The sequence below is a fragment of the Argentina silus genome, assembly GCF_951799395.1.
Source record: "Argentina silus genome assembly, chromosome: 18".
Classification (NCBI taxonomy): Eukaryota; Metazoa; Chordata; class Actinopteri; order Argentiniformes; family Argentinidae; genus Argentina; species Argentina silus.
Window position 1 is genome coordinate 9,011,937 of NC_139672.1, and position 15,000 is coordinate 9,026,936.

General features: G+C 45.3%; 2 protein-coding genes across 2 annotated transcripts in view; one reads left to right on the forward strand and one right to left on the reverse strand.

The window, feature by feature from the left end:
- Positions 1–2,141, forward strand: part of gpc1b (glypican 1b) — a 58,680-nt gene extending 56,539 nt beyond the window's left edge. Inside the window, exons 9-11 of the mRNA XM_083690319.1 lie at positions 539–672; positions 920–1,095; positions 1,917–2,141. Of these exons, the coding sequence (XP_083546445.1) occupies positions 539–672; positions 920–1,095; positions 1,917–2,125 (519 nt within the window). The 3' untranslated portion in view covers positions 2,126–2,141. The remainder of the gene's footprint in view (positions 1–538; positions 673–919; positions 1,096–1,916) is intronic.
- Positions 2,142–9,021: 6,880 nt separating this feature from the next.
- Positions 9,022–15,000, reverse strand: part of LOC310819265 (protein FAM227A-like) — a gene marked incomplete at both ends in the record, with an annotated part of 5,990 nt that continues 11 nt past the window's right edge. Inside the window, 12 exons of the mRNA XM_083690509.1 lie at positions 9,022–9,114; positions 9,556–9,628; positions 9,827–10,009; positions 10,369–10,541; positions 10,995–11,077; positions 11,734–11,847; positions 12,155–12,284; positions 12,623–12,727; positions 12,831–12,929; positions 13,182–13,325; positions 14,089–14,189; positions 14,903–15,000. The exon at positions 14,903–15,000 is cut by the window's right edge and continues 11 nt beyond it. Coding sequence (XP_083546635.1) covers positions 9,022–9,114; positions 9,556–9,628; positions 9,827–10,009; positions 10,369–10,541; positions 10,995–11,077; positions 11,734–11,847; positions 12,155–12,284; positions 12,623–12,727; positions 12,831–12,929; positions 13,182–13,325; positions 14,089–14,189; positions 14,903–15,000 — 1,396 coding nt within the window. The remainder of the gene's footprint in view (positions 9,115–9,555; positions 9,629–9,826; positions 10,010–10,368; positions 10,542–10,994; positions 11,078–11,733; positions 11,848–12,154; positions 12,285–12,622; positions 12,728–12,830; positions 12,930–13,181; positions 13,326–14,088; positions 14,190–14,902) is intronic.

Genomic DNA, 15,000 nt, shown 5'->3' on the forward strand with positions numbered 1-15,000 from the left:
AAGTTTCTGGTTGGTTTTCTGGTCCGATTAACTAGCGTTTGATAAGTCTTCACGTTGTCAATCTCTTGTGAATTCATTAATTTTTCATGTTTTGACATGGAGACAAAAAATAATTGAGAAACGGTTACATGAACCGAATTCTATTTAATCAGAGACGAAAATGTACAAGAAACTGTAAGCATACCAGTTACACAACACTTCTATTTGGAAAAAAAAGAAAATCCTGATTGGAAAAATGAATTGGGATTTTTGGCTTGAACCGGAAGTAAGTGGCACAAATTAAATTTAAATTTTTAAACTTCAATATTCCTCACTGATGTCAGGGATGTGTGACACTGCTTTACTCTTTGTGACTGAAAAACAAACACAAACCCACAAAAGTGTTGCTCAACATGCAGCAATCTTCTCAACGTGAGTTTGCTTGGAAGTACTATTCAACAGTGTCACCTGACAGTTTTCCGTAGGCTGTGTGTATGTAAGCTATGAGCTGTTACATGTATGACCCCCACCCCCCCCCCCCCCCCCCCCCCTCTCTCAGGTGTCTGACGTGTCGAGGAAGCTGAGGGACATGCAGCCTTACTGGGTTCAGTTACCCAGCAGCCTCTGCAGCGACAGGGTGGCCACCGGAGCGGCGGCGGAGGACAAGTGCTGGAACGGGATGACACGTGCCCGGTAGGAGACACACACACACACACACACACACACACACACATATTAACACACACACACACACAGACACACACACACACACAGTCTCAAATCACCTCCCATCCCCCTCCCCTTATCCCACATTTAAATCAATGTGATGGAAACCCTTCCAATCCTTTTAATCAGCGATCATAAAGGTGAAAGGTGAAAAAGAGAGAGGAAGCCATTGTTAGAGTATTGGGACTGAGCCCGTGTCTCCTCGCTGTTCCAGGTACCTCCCGGAGGTGATGGGCGGCGGCCTGGCCAGCCAGATCAACAACCCCGAGGTGGAGATCGACATCACCAAGCCAGACATGACTATCCGCCAACAGATCATGCAGCTGAAGATCATGACCAACCGCCTCAAGAACGCCTTCAACGGCAACGATGTGGACTTCCAGGACACCAGTGAGTAGTTGGGTCGAAGTTGGGCTGAGGGCAACAGACCTCAGATCAGTTCACCCATCCCCCGAATCATAGTCATTACTATTAGGAGAAACACCTTTAGATCCGTGACCTTTAGATCTGTGTCTGTGTGGAGTAGAGAGCTCTCCCTCAAATACGGTCAGTAAACCTCGAAAGAACGAACAAGCCTGTCATCCGTTAAGACCTAGCTCACTTTCCCACTCCAGTTAAGTGTGTTCGATTAAAACAGGAAGTGCTATTTTTGGCTTTTTAAGCTGAAGGTAAGTAGGAGAGGGAAAAAAAACAAAACGTGGCCTAAATTGGGATGCCATGTTGAATAATTGAGGTCAGAATTTTTGGTAGTACATTACGTAAGCCTCTTTGTGTGAGAAACTGGCACAGAAACGCTAATCTGGGCCTTGAACCTGGCACCAGCCTCTCTTGCCTCTTAGGTGTCTATCAGATGCCTGATTAAAACACTGCTTGTACTGTAGTTCTATCCTGTGTGATCAGGGAGTGGAAATGTTCATTGAATAACAGATTAAAGATAATGGGCCCCTGGTCTCACTTTTGGACTGTAGCCAAGGAGGCACTGCAAATGTGAAAGAGCATTGCAATCCTCTGAGTGCAAATGTGTTTCCTATGCTTTTAAAGCCAGACGTGCATACCTTCAATGAGTGGGCTAACAACCGAGGTTATTTAATTAGTTAAAATACCTGAAAAAAAAACAATCTGAATATATTTTACCTCATAGGGCTCAATCAGATTCTCTCTTATAATTCAGTTTTATAATTCATGTCTGTTTTTTTCTTCTCTTTGCTTAGGCGATGATGTCAGCGGTTCAGGAAGTGGCATGTGCCCTGATGATAACTGTCCCCGGGGTCCACGCCTCATCGTCCCCAGCACGGACCGACCCAAACTCTACGCCTACGTCCCGGAGAACAAGAAGGTTATGAAGGGCGTGGCCAGCCAGCCCCTCCCCTGCATCTCCCTCTGCCTGCTCTCATTGGTCACGTTGCTGCTCCGGCGATAATTGACAGGGGGGGGATTCCACCAATCAGGACTGAGTTTGGGACGGGGGTGTGGGGGGGGGTCATCGGTCGGGGGTGGGGGGGGGGTGGGGTAGTTACTTTGCCAAAACGAAAACGAAAAAAAAATAAGGAAACAAAAAAAACAAAATGGATGGACTTCCTTCTTGGTCTCGGATCAGAACAAAATGGAGTAATGATGAATATTCCTAGATTCTTGGTTCTGTTCTCGTCTTTGATTTTATGGTATATTATGGCACCACTAGAGCTGGTCTTTTCACATCTTTTTCTTTGTTTTTGTTTACTGGTGTTTGGGATCTCTGAGATACCTCTACCTACAGTAAGACATGTTAACAGTCTGTAGACTATAGAGATGCATACAGTGTGTTGGAGTAGGTGACGCGGGGGTGGGGGGAGGGCACGGCGGCGGGGGGGGGGGAGGGAGGGGGCTTTGCAGTAGCGCTGAGCCTAATGTTTGTTTTTCTCCATTCATTTAAACTGCCTATGTGTTTGTAGGATTATTTATTTATTAAAAACAGAGGAATACAGAAACTCCCCCCCCCACCCCCTCAACCCCCGGAGTGCTTCCTGCTCCCACATATTTATAGATGAAATAACTTTTACCACAAACTCAAATGAAATAAACTATTGATGAGTTTTTAAGGGAGGATAATCTGGACCGGAGGGGGATTTACTGTAATAAGACCCTCAAAAACCCTCTTAGCATTTAAAAACCCCACAGCATCACACCGCCGTCGAGGGAAGAAAAAAAAAAACACCCAAAAGCCCTTCACATCAGCACTTCCCGCTGTGTTCTAATGTCAGGCTACAATAATAGCAGTGATCGCATTTTCTCCCACTTGATCCTCTTCTGTGGGAGTAACGCAACCCCCCCCCATCCCCCCCCCCACTCCCCTTTCACCCTCTACACTACACACTATGCCCTCCACACTACACCCTCCCTAGTGCAAATCTGTACCTCTAAGCCCAGGCCACTCTGAAGGATCAGATGGGGCGGGGAGGGGGGGGGCACGTCTTAGGCAGTGGGTCTCCAATGGCGCCCTATTCTCCACGAAATGCACTCCTTTTTGACCGGAGCCCTGCAGTACGGGGTCAGACGTAGTGCACTATCGAGATGAGGGTGCCATTTGAGATGTGCCCCCAAGGGGGGTGTCCAGTCCACAGCGATCGTTAGTTATCGACACTGCGGTCGGGCCGATTTGGGAGGTTGAACGCAGCTTTACTCTGGGTGAAGGCTCCGGGGGAGGGGAGGGGAGGGGGAGGTGGGGGGGGAGGCTGGCTGTGTATTTTGTCATTCTAGTGTGTAACGATGTTGAATCCATTTGATATCAGTTACGGCTCATATTGACGACTTGAAATTGTCCTATTTTGGAGGCTTAATGTTGTATGATATCTGTTGACAGTATGTAGGGTTTCTTTTGGACAGTGTCAACCAGCAGCAATAGGAGGGGGTTTTCAGATTGGGCCAACACACACTCGTTTTTACCGTTAAGCCCCTTTGCCCATGACTCCAGCTACTAGTACAGAGCATTGGCCAGTCCACACAGGGGAGAGAAAAGCACTGCACTTATACAATACACAGTATATAACCACTTGTTCTGAAGAAGACTGTGTACATATATGTCTGACTGTCTCTGTTTGATTAGGTGCTGTAGGGAATGAAATGATGGGATGATGTTTAGACTCTCTTCTGTCTGTTTTAGGTTCTCATCCTCTCCCTTCGCCTCCTGTTTCTCTTCCCATTCTCCTCATCTCTCCTCCACCCCCTCTCTCTCACTTCCACATGCCCCCCCCCCCCTCTCTCTCTCTCTCTCTCTATGGCTTTCTCCTCCACCCCCATTTGCTCTCCATCTCCCATCTCAGTGCCTTTCTCTTTGCCCCCCCCCCCCCCCCCACACACACACACACACCACCACCTCCCTTCAGAGTATTCATCTGTTCTAGCGACATTCAAAGGTTTCATGCTTTCATATGACAGAATGGCAACGTGACATGGATACAGTGCTTCATTATGCTGCAACGTTGGGAGAATGTTGTGAGAATGTTATGTAGGGGTTTGTTGACGAGAGGCTCACAGGGAGGAAATATGTACTTCAGTGTGGTTCAAAGAAATGTCAAGGCTCGCCTTTCACTGCGTGGGAGGGTGGGAAAGACTGTGTGTGTGTGTGTGTGTGTGTGTGTGTTCTATGGAAAAGAAGGTTTGGAGGCTTTTTAAATTGGTGCAAAGCACGCAGTGTTGAAATGTACTGCATAGATACAACTGATACAATTCTCTATTCAATAAGGTTGAAATTATAGTCCTCTTTACAACGATAGACTGTGTATTCAATATTCTGGAAATGTCCACCTGTGACTGCCTGTAAACCTCTCTATGGTGACCAGGGTCAGGTCCATTTCAATATAAGCAGATTGAAATTCAATTTCAGGAATGAAACAGATCCTCAATGAAAGTAAATTGCACTTTTAAAAAATAAATAAATCTTGATTTGGTATTTTCAATTCATCTCCTGAACCGAAATGGAATTGAATCGACCCCCCGACCCTGGTGGTGACATTCCAATTCCAAAAACAACTAACATCATCAAACTCCCGACTTCGCTTTCCACGCCCATGTCTCTCAATGTTGTCTGCCTGAAATTTGCACAACCCCCTCTCCTTCTCCAACCCCTCAGACCCCATTTGTTTGTAGTTTAGAGTCCCCCCCTGCCCCGCCCCCCCACCACCACCACCCCCCCTCTTTTAAACGCTGCACTTTTATGACGTACAAAGCCTATAGCGTCTTCGATATAGGATGGCATTGTCTTCTGCACAAAGACATCACAAGATGGCCGATCAACAGGTGGCGAGTCGAACGCCCTCCAGAAATGTTTATTCACGAGGATTGTAATGTAATGTATGAACCGATGATAGATATAGACCACTGAGATGTCTCCCGTAGTCCTGAGAACTATGTGTAATACCATAGACCGACCACCAGGGGCCCTGATCACCACTTATATCCCCTTCATGAGTTGAGGCGTCGGGTAGAAGTTGCTCTTCGGCACCGATTTAGGATCAACGTATCCCCCCCCCCCCCCAATCCTAATGTTAACCATACAGAGGGAGAAACACAAAACTGACCTTAGATCAGCCTCTGTGTTGAGTTGAATGTGGCTGGCATTTTCTGAAAGGTGCTGATTTGAGAGAGAGAGAGAGAGAGAGAGAGAGAGAGAAAAACAAAAGAACTATTGGAATTTTCTTTTTTGTTTTTGATTTTCTATTTTTGTTTTGATTGTTTTCCAAAATCAAACCTATGGAGAGTTTGTGTTCATGGTGAAGATAGATACAAGAAAGAGGTTGAATAATAATATGTCATTCGCTGTTGTTTGTTCCTGGAACCTTGTGTCAATTATATACGTTGTAAGATTTTCAAGATGTCTGTGTCCAACTCATTTCATTGTGTGTGTGTGTGTGCTGCCTGCTGAGAAGCCTCTTACTAGCACCTACCCCAAGGCATCTCAAGTAGATCTAAGAGCAATAGATTGATACTAGCAATACAGTAACAGCGCTCCCTTTACCCTCTGATAGGGATAGGCTAGGTGGAATTGACACCCTTCCTAGTCCTCTCAGATCTACAAATGCCTTTGGGGCAGGTGGTCTACATGGAATTGAGACATACACAGTATCGTCTGCCCACGCACAGTACCGTCTGCCCACGCAATCGTCTGCCCAAGGTTTCTCCCAGAGCACACGTGGAGACACACGGCCACCGACACACCGTCCACTCCAGTGACGATTCCGAGGGGGTGACATCTGCCTCGGGGCCTATCCGGTGAAGCGGGACTTCCACTAGCCTTGCGTACGCTAAGTGGTTTGTCTTGTCTGTGTGTGTACTACCACAGAAGCGGTCGCTCGCTTCCATTGCTCGACCCTCGGTGACGGTTTAATAACAATGTTTTACTTGACAACGGTCCCGGAGGGATTGTGATGTATACTGTACACACTAGGGGGGAGGCTAGTGGTGGAGGTAGAAACCCATGCATTTACAATGAGCCCGGTCTCTTGTCCTCCTCCGCCAGCCTCCACTGGAACACAGTACTGATGTTACCCTTCTAACGGGTATGGTCATGTAGCAGAGGTGATTTGGAGTCACACAACACACTCTCGAGATGAGGTAGCCCTGCCTGTGAAATAGAAGTTCAAGTGTCATCACCCCCCCCCCCCCCCCCCCCCACGCCGGAACCTCAAAGATGTCCTCTCGGCCTAATGGTAGATGCTTGTGTCTTCCACATGAGAGACCCGGGTTTGAACCCGACATTGGTGTGGATAGTGGAAGGTACTGCAGCCTCTAAGTCACTCAGTACTCCATAACTAGACAGGTTGTGCTCTTACTCAGTGAAGACTGTTGAAACAAGTGAATAGATACTGTAAGTACAGCTCTCTTCCTGACATTTCACTTACCCCCATAGTTAATTTTCTGATAATGACTGATGGATAGATGATTCACTTCCGTAGACAAATGTATTTGTTGTCAATCACTTTGGATAAAGGTGTCTGGTAAATGCCATACATGTACAAAAATGTAAATGTTAATTCTGTGACATGACATTTCAGTTCACTGGCATTTCATTCTGTATTTCAGTTAGCATTTGGGCTCTAGGGTAAGTGGGTTTGATGACGTAGGCAGCCTCTTGCTCCAAAACGTTGCTTTCTTCGTTAGAAAACAGACGTCCCAGAATATCGTGCTTGTCTGCGTTGACATTGCTCCGAGCAAAGACGTTGTTTGGTGCCACAACACAAAGACAGCACCTTGACAGTGCGTGTCTCATTATGTGGTGTAAATAGTTATTTAAAGAAAGAAATCTATATTATTTTTACCTCTCCTCTGTGTCCTTGAGATCTTATCCATGCAACAGCCTTTGTAACCTGGTGGCATGCAGTACACTCATTTGCCCACCTGGAGGCACTAGGCGTGAGAGACTAATGACTAAGGCCAGGCTGAAGTCGTGGGGGCAGTTTCCGAAGCCCCCTGCAATGATTTGAAATAATACACACACAAAAAAATATCCTGTCGAACTAGCTACATCAGATCCAACCAAATACTGTGACAAAAACTAAATTCAAAGAAAATAGTTGTTGAATGAATAAGGATTCCTATCGATTCTGTCTGGCTATACTTATTTGACTGCATATTACACGGATTGTGGAGTTCTTCTTAGAGAAGAGGAATGGTGGTAGCCGCGTCATTATTGCGATACAATGTCTCAGTCTTTTTAAATATAATAGTATACATTTCCATTTAACTCCAATGATGAGTCATGTTATTGGATCTTGGATTTTTTTCCACATGAATTGTTTCATTCACACACACACACACACACACACACACACACACACACACACACACACACACACACACACAAACACAGACAGAGAGATAGAAACACACACACACACACACACACACACACACACACACAAACAGACAGAGAGAAACACACACATCCACCCACCCACCCATACACACAGAGCTATTGATCTCCTTGAATTACACAAACACAATGCATTCTGGGCTGTGCTGAATGAGCAGCCTTGCCGACGGCTTTCCCTTTTTGTTCAAAGCACTTTCATGAGTGACTGACTCAACCCAGCGCACGGCCTTCTCACATGAAATATCACATCAACGAACTAGAACACCCATCAATAGAATCTCAATACAAAACCTAACACTCTTGGGTCTAGCTGACTTTCACTCTCTCACAGACCTCGACACACACCGCTATGTACACCTAACAGACTGTAAGGGATGGTGATTCTCAGAGATGACTCAAAGGTAAAAGCAACGGAGTTTCCAGATGCTGTACAGTACATATACTTGAAAAAAGTATTTCAAAAAAGTATTTCAAATGAACTCCCTCATCTCCGTTCGCGCTCGGAACGGAGAACGTCGGGCTGGACTATCACTGTTTGCAATCGGTGCAGAGGTAAGCCTTCACATGACATTTGATAGACGTTATATCAGTGTTTCTAAACTATAACCGACATTTATTTGATGTTGTTTCTAGGTCCGTTTATTGTCTCAGATGTTCACTCACATCTGTGTTGATTATATTATATACCCATGCAGCTTTGAACACGAATAGCGTAAATCCTGAGGATTCCTAGCTGACCAGTAAATCCATTTTTAAAACATTCTCTTTCGAATCTGTCGAGTACAGCCAAAGATACAGAGCCAGTGAAAGCCGTATTTCTTCAACCAAATCTCCTTACATGGCCTGTGATCTCGCCCTGTGTCTGTTGGCTAGAGAGTCTCTCTCTCTCTCTCTCTCTCTCTCTCTCTCTCTCTCTCTCTCTCTCTCTCTCTCTCTTCCCCCTCCCCCCTTCCTCTCTCTCTCTCACTCCCCCCTCCCTTTCTCTCTCTCTCAAGTCAGACCAAGCTGTTTGCAGCGGACTGATTATCTAACAGTGTCTAAAAACATCAACACAAAATCATTTTGTTTTGTTTTCCAGACAATAACTGTTTTTGATACTAGTAATTGATGTTTGCCCTATGTCCACAGTGAACCTATCATCAGAATATATCCGGTTTATGTGTTTAATTAAAACTCATCTAAGGTAAGGTGTTTTTGACGTTGGAAGTCATCAATGTCTCAACTAAAGGTGTCTTCGCTTCGTTATTCAGTCTATTTCATATCCATGTACACACTGCCACCTTGTGGTGATTATATTACATTACAGCATCTCCCCACTGGCTGTGAGTGGGGCGACCGATCACTTTTGAGTTCCCTCTGAAAAGAAATTAAGCCAAATCCACAAATGATGAAGAATGATATTTACTGCATTGTGGTTGAGGAATTCAACGGCTGAGAAACAATGTGGTTCATGGTTCACGGTTCATGGTTTAGGGTTGAGGGGGTCGAACCGTGTCCAGACCAGACACAGCGATGTCAAAGGCGTACATGATCTCACAGCGAGACCTGGTCTCCTCTTCATTCTGGATCAGAAGCAGAAAGGTCAGTAGTACCATCTAACAATAACATCAACTTCATTATAAAAAGCCTATACCAGCATAATTAGTAACTGAAAATCCCACATCCAGGAGACAAACTCTGGTTGCCTGTGTCTAAATATTGTATCTGTTGATTGGATAACCCTTTATTTTACAGCCCAGCATTAAACAGGTACATCATTCAGAAAGTACAGGCTTAAACCTTTATTACCTGGCAATTACATATTAATTACAATGACTGTTTGAAAGCTAATGACTCAAGCACCTCTGTGCCATTTACTACCAGAATGTAGCCCTTGTTACTCCATTGTTACCATATAGTTTCTTAGTAAATACTGGGTAAATACCAGCTGGAAAAGGGCTATGAAAAAAAAGGTGATGTAATTCATTGTAAGGTCCTGTAAGCAGCAGCCTCGTTGAACTCACATTCTTCTCTGGGACCAACAGCTGGCAGAGTCTCCGGACAGCGGGCCTCTGAGACAGAATCTTCTTTTGTTTCCTGGGTCAAAGGGGAGAGGAAGGATCATCATCATCATCATCAAATGTCCAGTGTAGTAAATCAAACGAATAAGGCAGTAGCTTTTACAGAACAAGTAAGACGCGTCCAACATCGATCGTTTAGAGAGAGAGAGAGAGAGTGTGTGTGTGTGTGTGTGTGTGTGTGTGTGTGTGTGTGTGTGTGTGTGTGTGTTGTAACCTGATGAGTTGGTAGCGCTCGTCCAGCTTCCTCTGGTTGAGGGCGTACAGGTCCTGGGCGTAGCGGGCCCACATGCTCCTCAGGTCCCTGCGGTGGACCCCTGACCTCTCCTGGGCCCGGGTCAGAATGTCCCTGTACGTCACTGAGCCCACCGTAACGTCACAGCCGTCAAGGGAAGGAACGCTGATCATAGATCATTTCATAGGTGATTTCATATATGATTCATAGGTGATTACATAGGTGATTTCATAGATCATTTCATAGGTGATTTCATAGATCATATCATAGGTGATTTCATAGGTGATTTTATAGATCATTTCATAGCTGATTTCATAGATCACTCAATTGGACAGATAGGACGCGGAGCGACGTAAATTCGACACATACAGTACATGCACACACACACACACACACACATATATATAATGCTATGTCTATTCTGCAGCACGGGCACTCTACTGTATATGTTCATGTTCAATACAGACACACACACACACACACACACACACACACACACACACTTCTAACAATGCTATCTAAACCCAGTAAGAGGATATGGAGGCAGATTGAGGACCTCGGTTCTGACCACCAGCACGTTGTGGCCCGCCCGTGGGTCTGCGTTAAGAACACGCATGTAGAACTGGACCAGAGGACTGTTCCCCCACACGTTAAACACACCACGCTTATACTCCATGGTCGGATAGGCAGCATGGGACTGAGGGAGGGAGGGAGGGAGAGAGAGAGAGAGAGAGAGAGAGAGATACATATGTAGGTGTTTGGGTCAAATAAATAGAGAGAGAGAGGGGGAGGAGAAATAGGAGAGAGAAAGAAAGAGTGATGTAGAAATAGACAGGCAGAGAGATAGGGAGGGAGGGAAAGGCAAGATAAAGATAGAGATCTATTGTATATTCATGTCTGTCTGTGTGTCTGTCTGTTTGTCTGTCTGTCTGTGTATCTGTCTGTCTGTCTGTGTGTCTGTCTGTCTGTGTATCTGTCTGTCTGTCTGTGTATCTGTCTGTCTGTGTATCTGTCTGTCTGTGTATCTGTCTGTCTGTGTATCTGTCTGTGTATCTGTCTGTGTATCTGTCTGTCTGTGTATCTGTCTGTCTGTCTGTGTATCTGTCTGTCTGTGTGTCTGTCTGTGTATCTGTCTGTCAGTCTGTCTGACCTCTCTGGCAGGCTTCTGGTTGCCCTGGCCAGTCAGAGCCTTCAAGTCTGTTCCTGTGATGTTGTTTGAGGCCCCTGCCTCCTCTGGAACCCCACAACACACAAACAACAAAAACAACAACAATAATGCATAAAAGGTGCATGAAGTACCAGTTATAGAGCAGAACAACTAGGCTGCAAAAGCACATACACAGAATATATCAGTTGAATATAGAAGTGAGTGCATATGTCTTACCCTGTTTCACGGAGGCTGTGCTGACAGAGGTGAGTGTATCTTTGGATTGCTGGGTCTTCAGACTGGACTGGCTACAGCTCTGCACTGAACTCTGACACACACAGTCGAATAAACAAGGTAGAGCCTGTATTACTGTACTCTGTACTGGATGCAGCAGTACGGGGGTGTGTGTGTGTGTGAGTGTATGTGTGAGAAAGTGTGTGTATGTGTATGTGTATGTGAGTGTGAGTGAGTGTGTGTATGTGTGAGAGAGTGTGTATGTGAGTGTGAGTGTGTGTATGTGTGTGAGTGTGTGACTAACCAGGTTCCTCCTAGATAGAGATGTGACACTAGGCTGTTGGCTCCTGGAAGGCTCATTGACACAGGCTCTGGAGAACATAGTCTCCATGAGAGACAGACACGACCCTAGATGGAGCACACACACACACACACACACACAAATAACGATACTAAAATGCAGAATGACTTCCGGTGGGTAGATGATGTCAGGTAACATTGACCCTACCGCTCTCTTTTTCACTCTGTTCATTCCCTGACACAAACTGTACGTTGCTGGCCTCCTCCGGCTCCAGAGACGCAAAGTCCCACCTCTTGAAGACGTCAGGGGCAGGACAGATCCCTGAGAAGAGTCAGAGAGAGAGAGTGAGATTTACCATACTCCTCATTTGATTAACGTTACATTATTTACTTTTGTGCAGGTCTAAATCGCCCCATCTCTCTAAATCGCCCCATCAGGTAAGGACAACCACATAAATGATAACAATGTCTGTCAGGTTTTTTTTAGAAGTTATATTATTTATGATGCCTTTTCATCACAAAACATGACCACACAGAATGAGCAGAAAGACAGGTAGCATGTGTTTGATGTGTCATTTGCATGTTATTAATATCTTATTTGTTTTGCCAGTGGCTGGCTGCAGTGTCACCTCCTGTCCACTGGTAGGCAGTGAAGCACAGAGGGATGAGGAAGGCGTCACTGCGGACGGTGCTGCAGGACTGAGGGAAACAGCAGCAGAAGCAGCAGTACAGCGTCTGGGCCAGGGTGCTGGGGAACTCCTTTACCGGGGTATGAATATCAACAATGTGATATAAATTATTCATAATATGCCCACGATCTAGGCTACTGATGTACACATGTTTCATGCTGAGTATGAGCTTTCGGTTTGACGTTTGACGGTTTTTCCCATCTCCTTGAAACAAAACAATAATCACCGGTTGCATTTTACAATATTAAAATGACAAAATGGATTGATAGGATGATACATCGTACAAATACTGCATGTTTTGTGTACATGTATTTGTTTATCTGTAGGATGTTCAACTGTCAAATCCTCTGCACTCTGTCAATAGCATCTGGTTCAATCAGCAGTGATAGCTAACCGTTAAGACATTACCCTGAGAAACATGTCGCCACTACGTGACGTTAAGCTCTGAGTCAGGATCCGGATGTAATTCTCAGCGACGCGAGCGAACAGACGGTCCTGTACCCACGTGTCTGGCTGTAGAGAGAGACATGGAGCAACACAAGCTGTGCACGCGGTCCTTGAACACCAAAGAGATTCAATCAGACTTTTTCTGTCTTGTTTTGTTTGAATATGTCACCTGGAAGTTCTGCAGAAAGAGCCACCAGAATGTGTCCATGACAAGGTCCTCCATGGTGGAGGAAGACAGTATTCTCTGGAACACAGCCTTGTACCTGGGCTACAGGGTCAACACACACACACACACACACACACACACACACACACACACACACACACACACACACACACAGCCTTGTACCTGGGTTGCAGGGTCAACACACACACACACACACACACACACACACTCTCACACACACACACACAGCCTTGTACCTGGGCTACAGAACATCTACACACACACACACACACAGATGTGTGTTAGGACAGATATCCTCCCTAAAGAGGAAGATGCCCAACTGCAGTACTGTACCTTGTGGGCCAGGTGGCGCTGTGCCCTCACCACATGGGTGACTACGGTGGAGAAGGCTGTGTTGTGTGGCAGGGCCACGGGTACGTCCTGGCTGTAGCCTGGGTACTGGTACAGCTCCACCAGCTTGGGCATGCCCTCCTCTCTCTAAGGAAAGGAGAGAAAAGTAGAGAAATGTTTGACATTTAGCAGAAAGAACTCCTCACTGTTTAAACTCCCATGGCTGTTATACAGTTTACAGCAAACACATAATACACTCATACACATAATACATTTAACGTATGAAACATTGTGTGTGTGTGTGTGTGTGTGTGTTTGTGTGTGGTACACTGGTATTTCTTCTCTAGTTATCTCTCTGTTTTTATTCATATTAGCATGTATTAGCATGTATTGCATCTGTGTATGAAATGTGCTATGTATATACATAAAGTTTGATTTGAAGTTACAAATATTACAAATATGTGTTATTGTTATTGTGATGTGATTAATAACTAAACATATGTATTCGTGCTGTGTGCATGATGTGTTTGCTGTGACAGGTGGTTATTGCAGATTAGAATTGTTTTGCTCTCGACCAATCTTTTTTGAATTGTAAATATACTTATTCAAGCTTCCAATTGTCCACCTTTCAGTATGGACTCTTTTAACCAATCGGTAACAAGGCTATCTGATGTATCATTCATACGTTATGACAATGTTGTTTGGAGGTCAGAACCTCTACATTAAATATGCAGAGTAGAACCTTCCGCCAAACAGTGCCGGTGCATTCTCAATGATGACAGCTGTTATGGAAAGTTGATAAAAAAACACAATTTACATAATAAGCAGTTGACATTTAAGTCTTGCATGCGATACGTCGCGCCTCATCTCTCTCCTCTCAACCAATCTATATTGACCTCTCACCCCTGACCTTTTCAGCTGGCATGTTGCTCCTGCGCGTCTGCGGCGGTTGGCTAGACTCCTGCTGGGAGGTCAGACGCGTGAACTTGGACTGGGCCTTGTCCTGTCTCTCTGGAGGGAGAATAACTTTGGCGCTAGGCTAAACCGCTAAACCATACTACAATTGTGAAACTGAAACCGCTATGAAAAAGATATTCATAAAGAGATGACTTTGGGAGTGTGATAGTGTTCTGTGTCCATAGGAGTGTGTTCGTACGATACCTTTTCCCTCGGGCACAGAGGATAGGTTTGAGGACATGTTTGGCACTTGCTCCTGAACCCTCGGTAAGAACACACAGAACACACAGGTCATGTATTGGCCTACAAATAATTCCCTTTTTTAATATTTGTTGATTTCATTTTTCTAACACAGCACATGTAATACATTTAACATATGAAACATGACATACACACCAAGAAGGTTGTGTGTGTGTGTGTGTGTGTGGTTGTGTGGAGGAGACTCACACTGACCAAGCTCCTGCTTCCAGGCCAGAGAGAGGGCAGGCGAGCAAGCTTGTCACTGAGGGTCCCCATGGAACCCACCAGACACGCTGACGCACTCTGTTAAGGACACTCACACACACAGACACACACTCAGTGTTTCCAATATGGTTATTATAGGTAACATAACAATGTACTGTAATTGGAGAGGCTGACTAGTGCGTGAATCAGCTGAGAAACACTCTTGAACCAAAAGCCATCTCTGTAGAATCTTTCACTTAGGCCTATTCAGGCAATATTCAAACTAGCGTGTGTTTTCAGATAAAGGATACAGACGGGAGTACGGGAGGACTCTTGCAAGCTCTCTCTCTTTTGCTGCGCGATGACGCGATTTTCCCTCACGTCCTCCTCGTACACCACGATGGGCGAGCACAACTGGCTG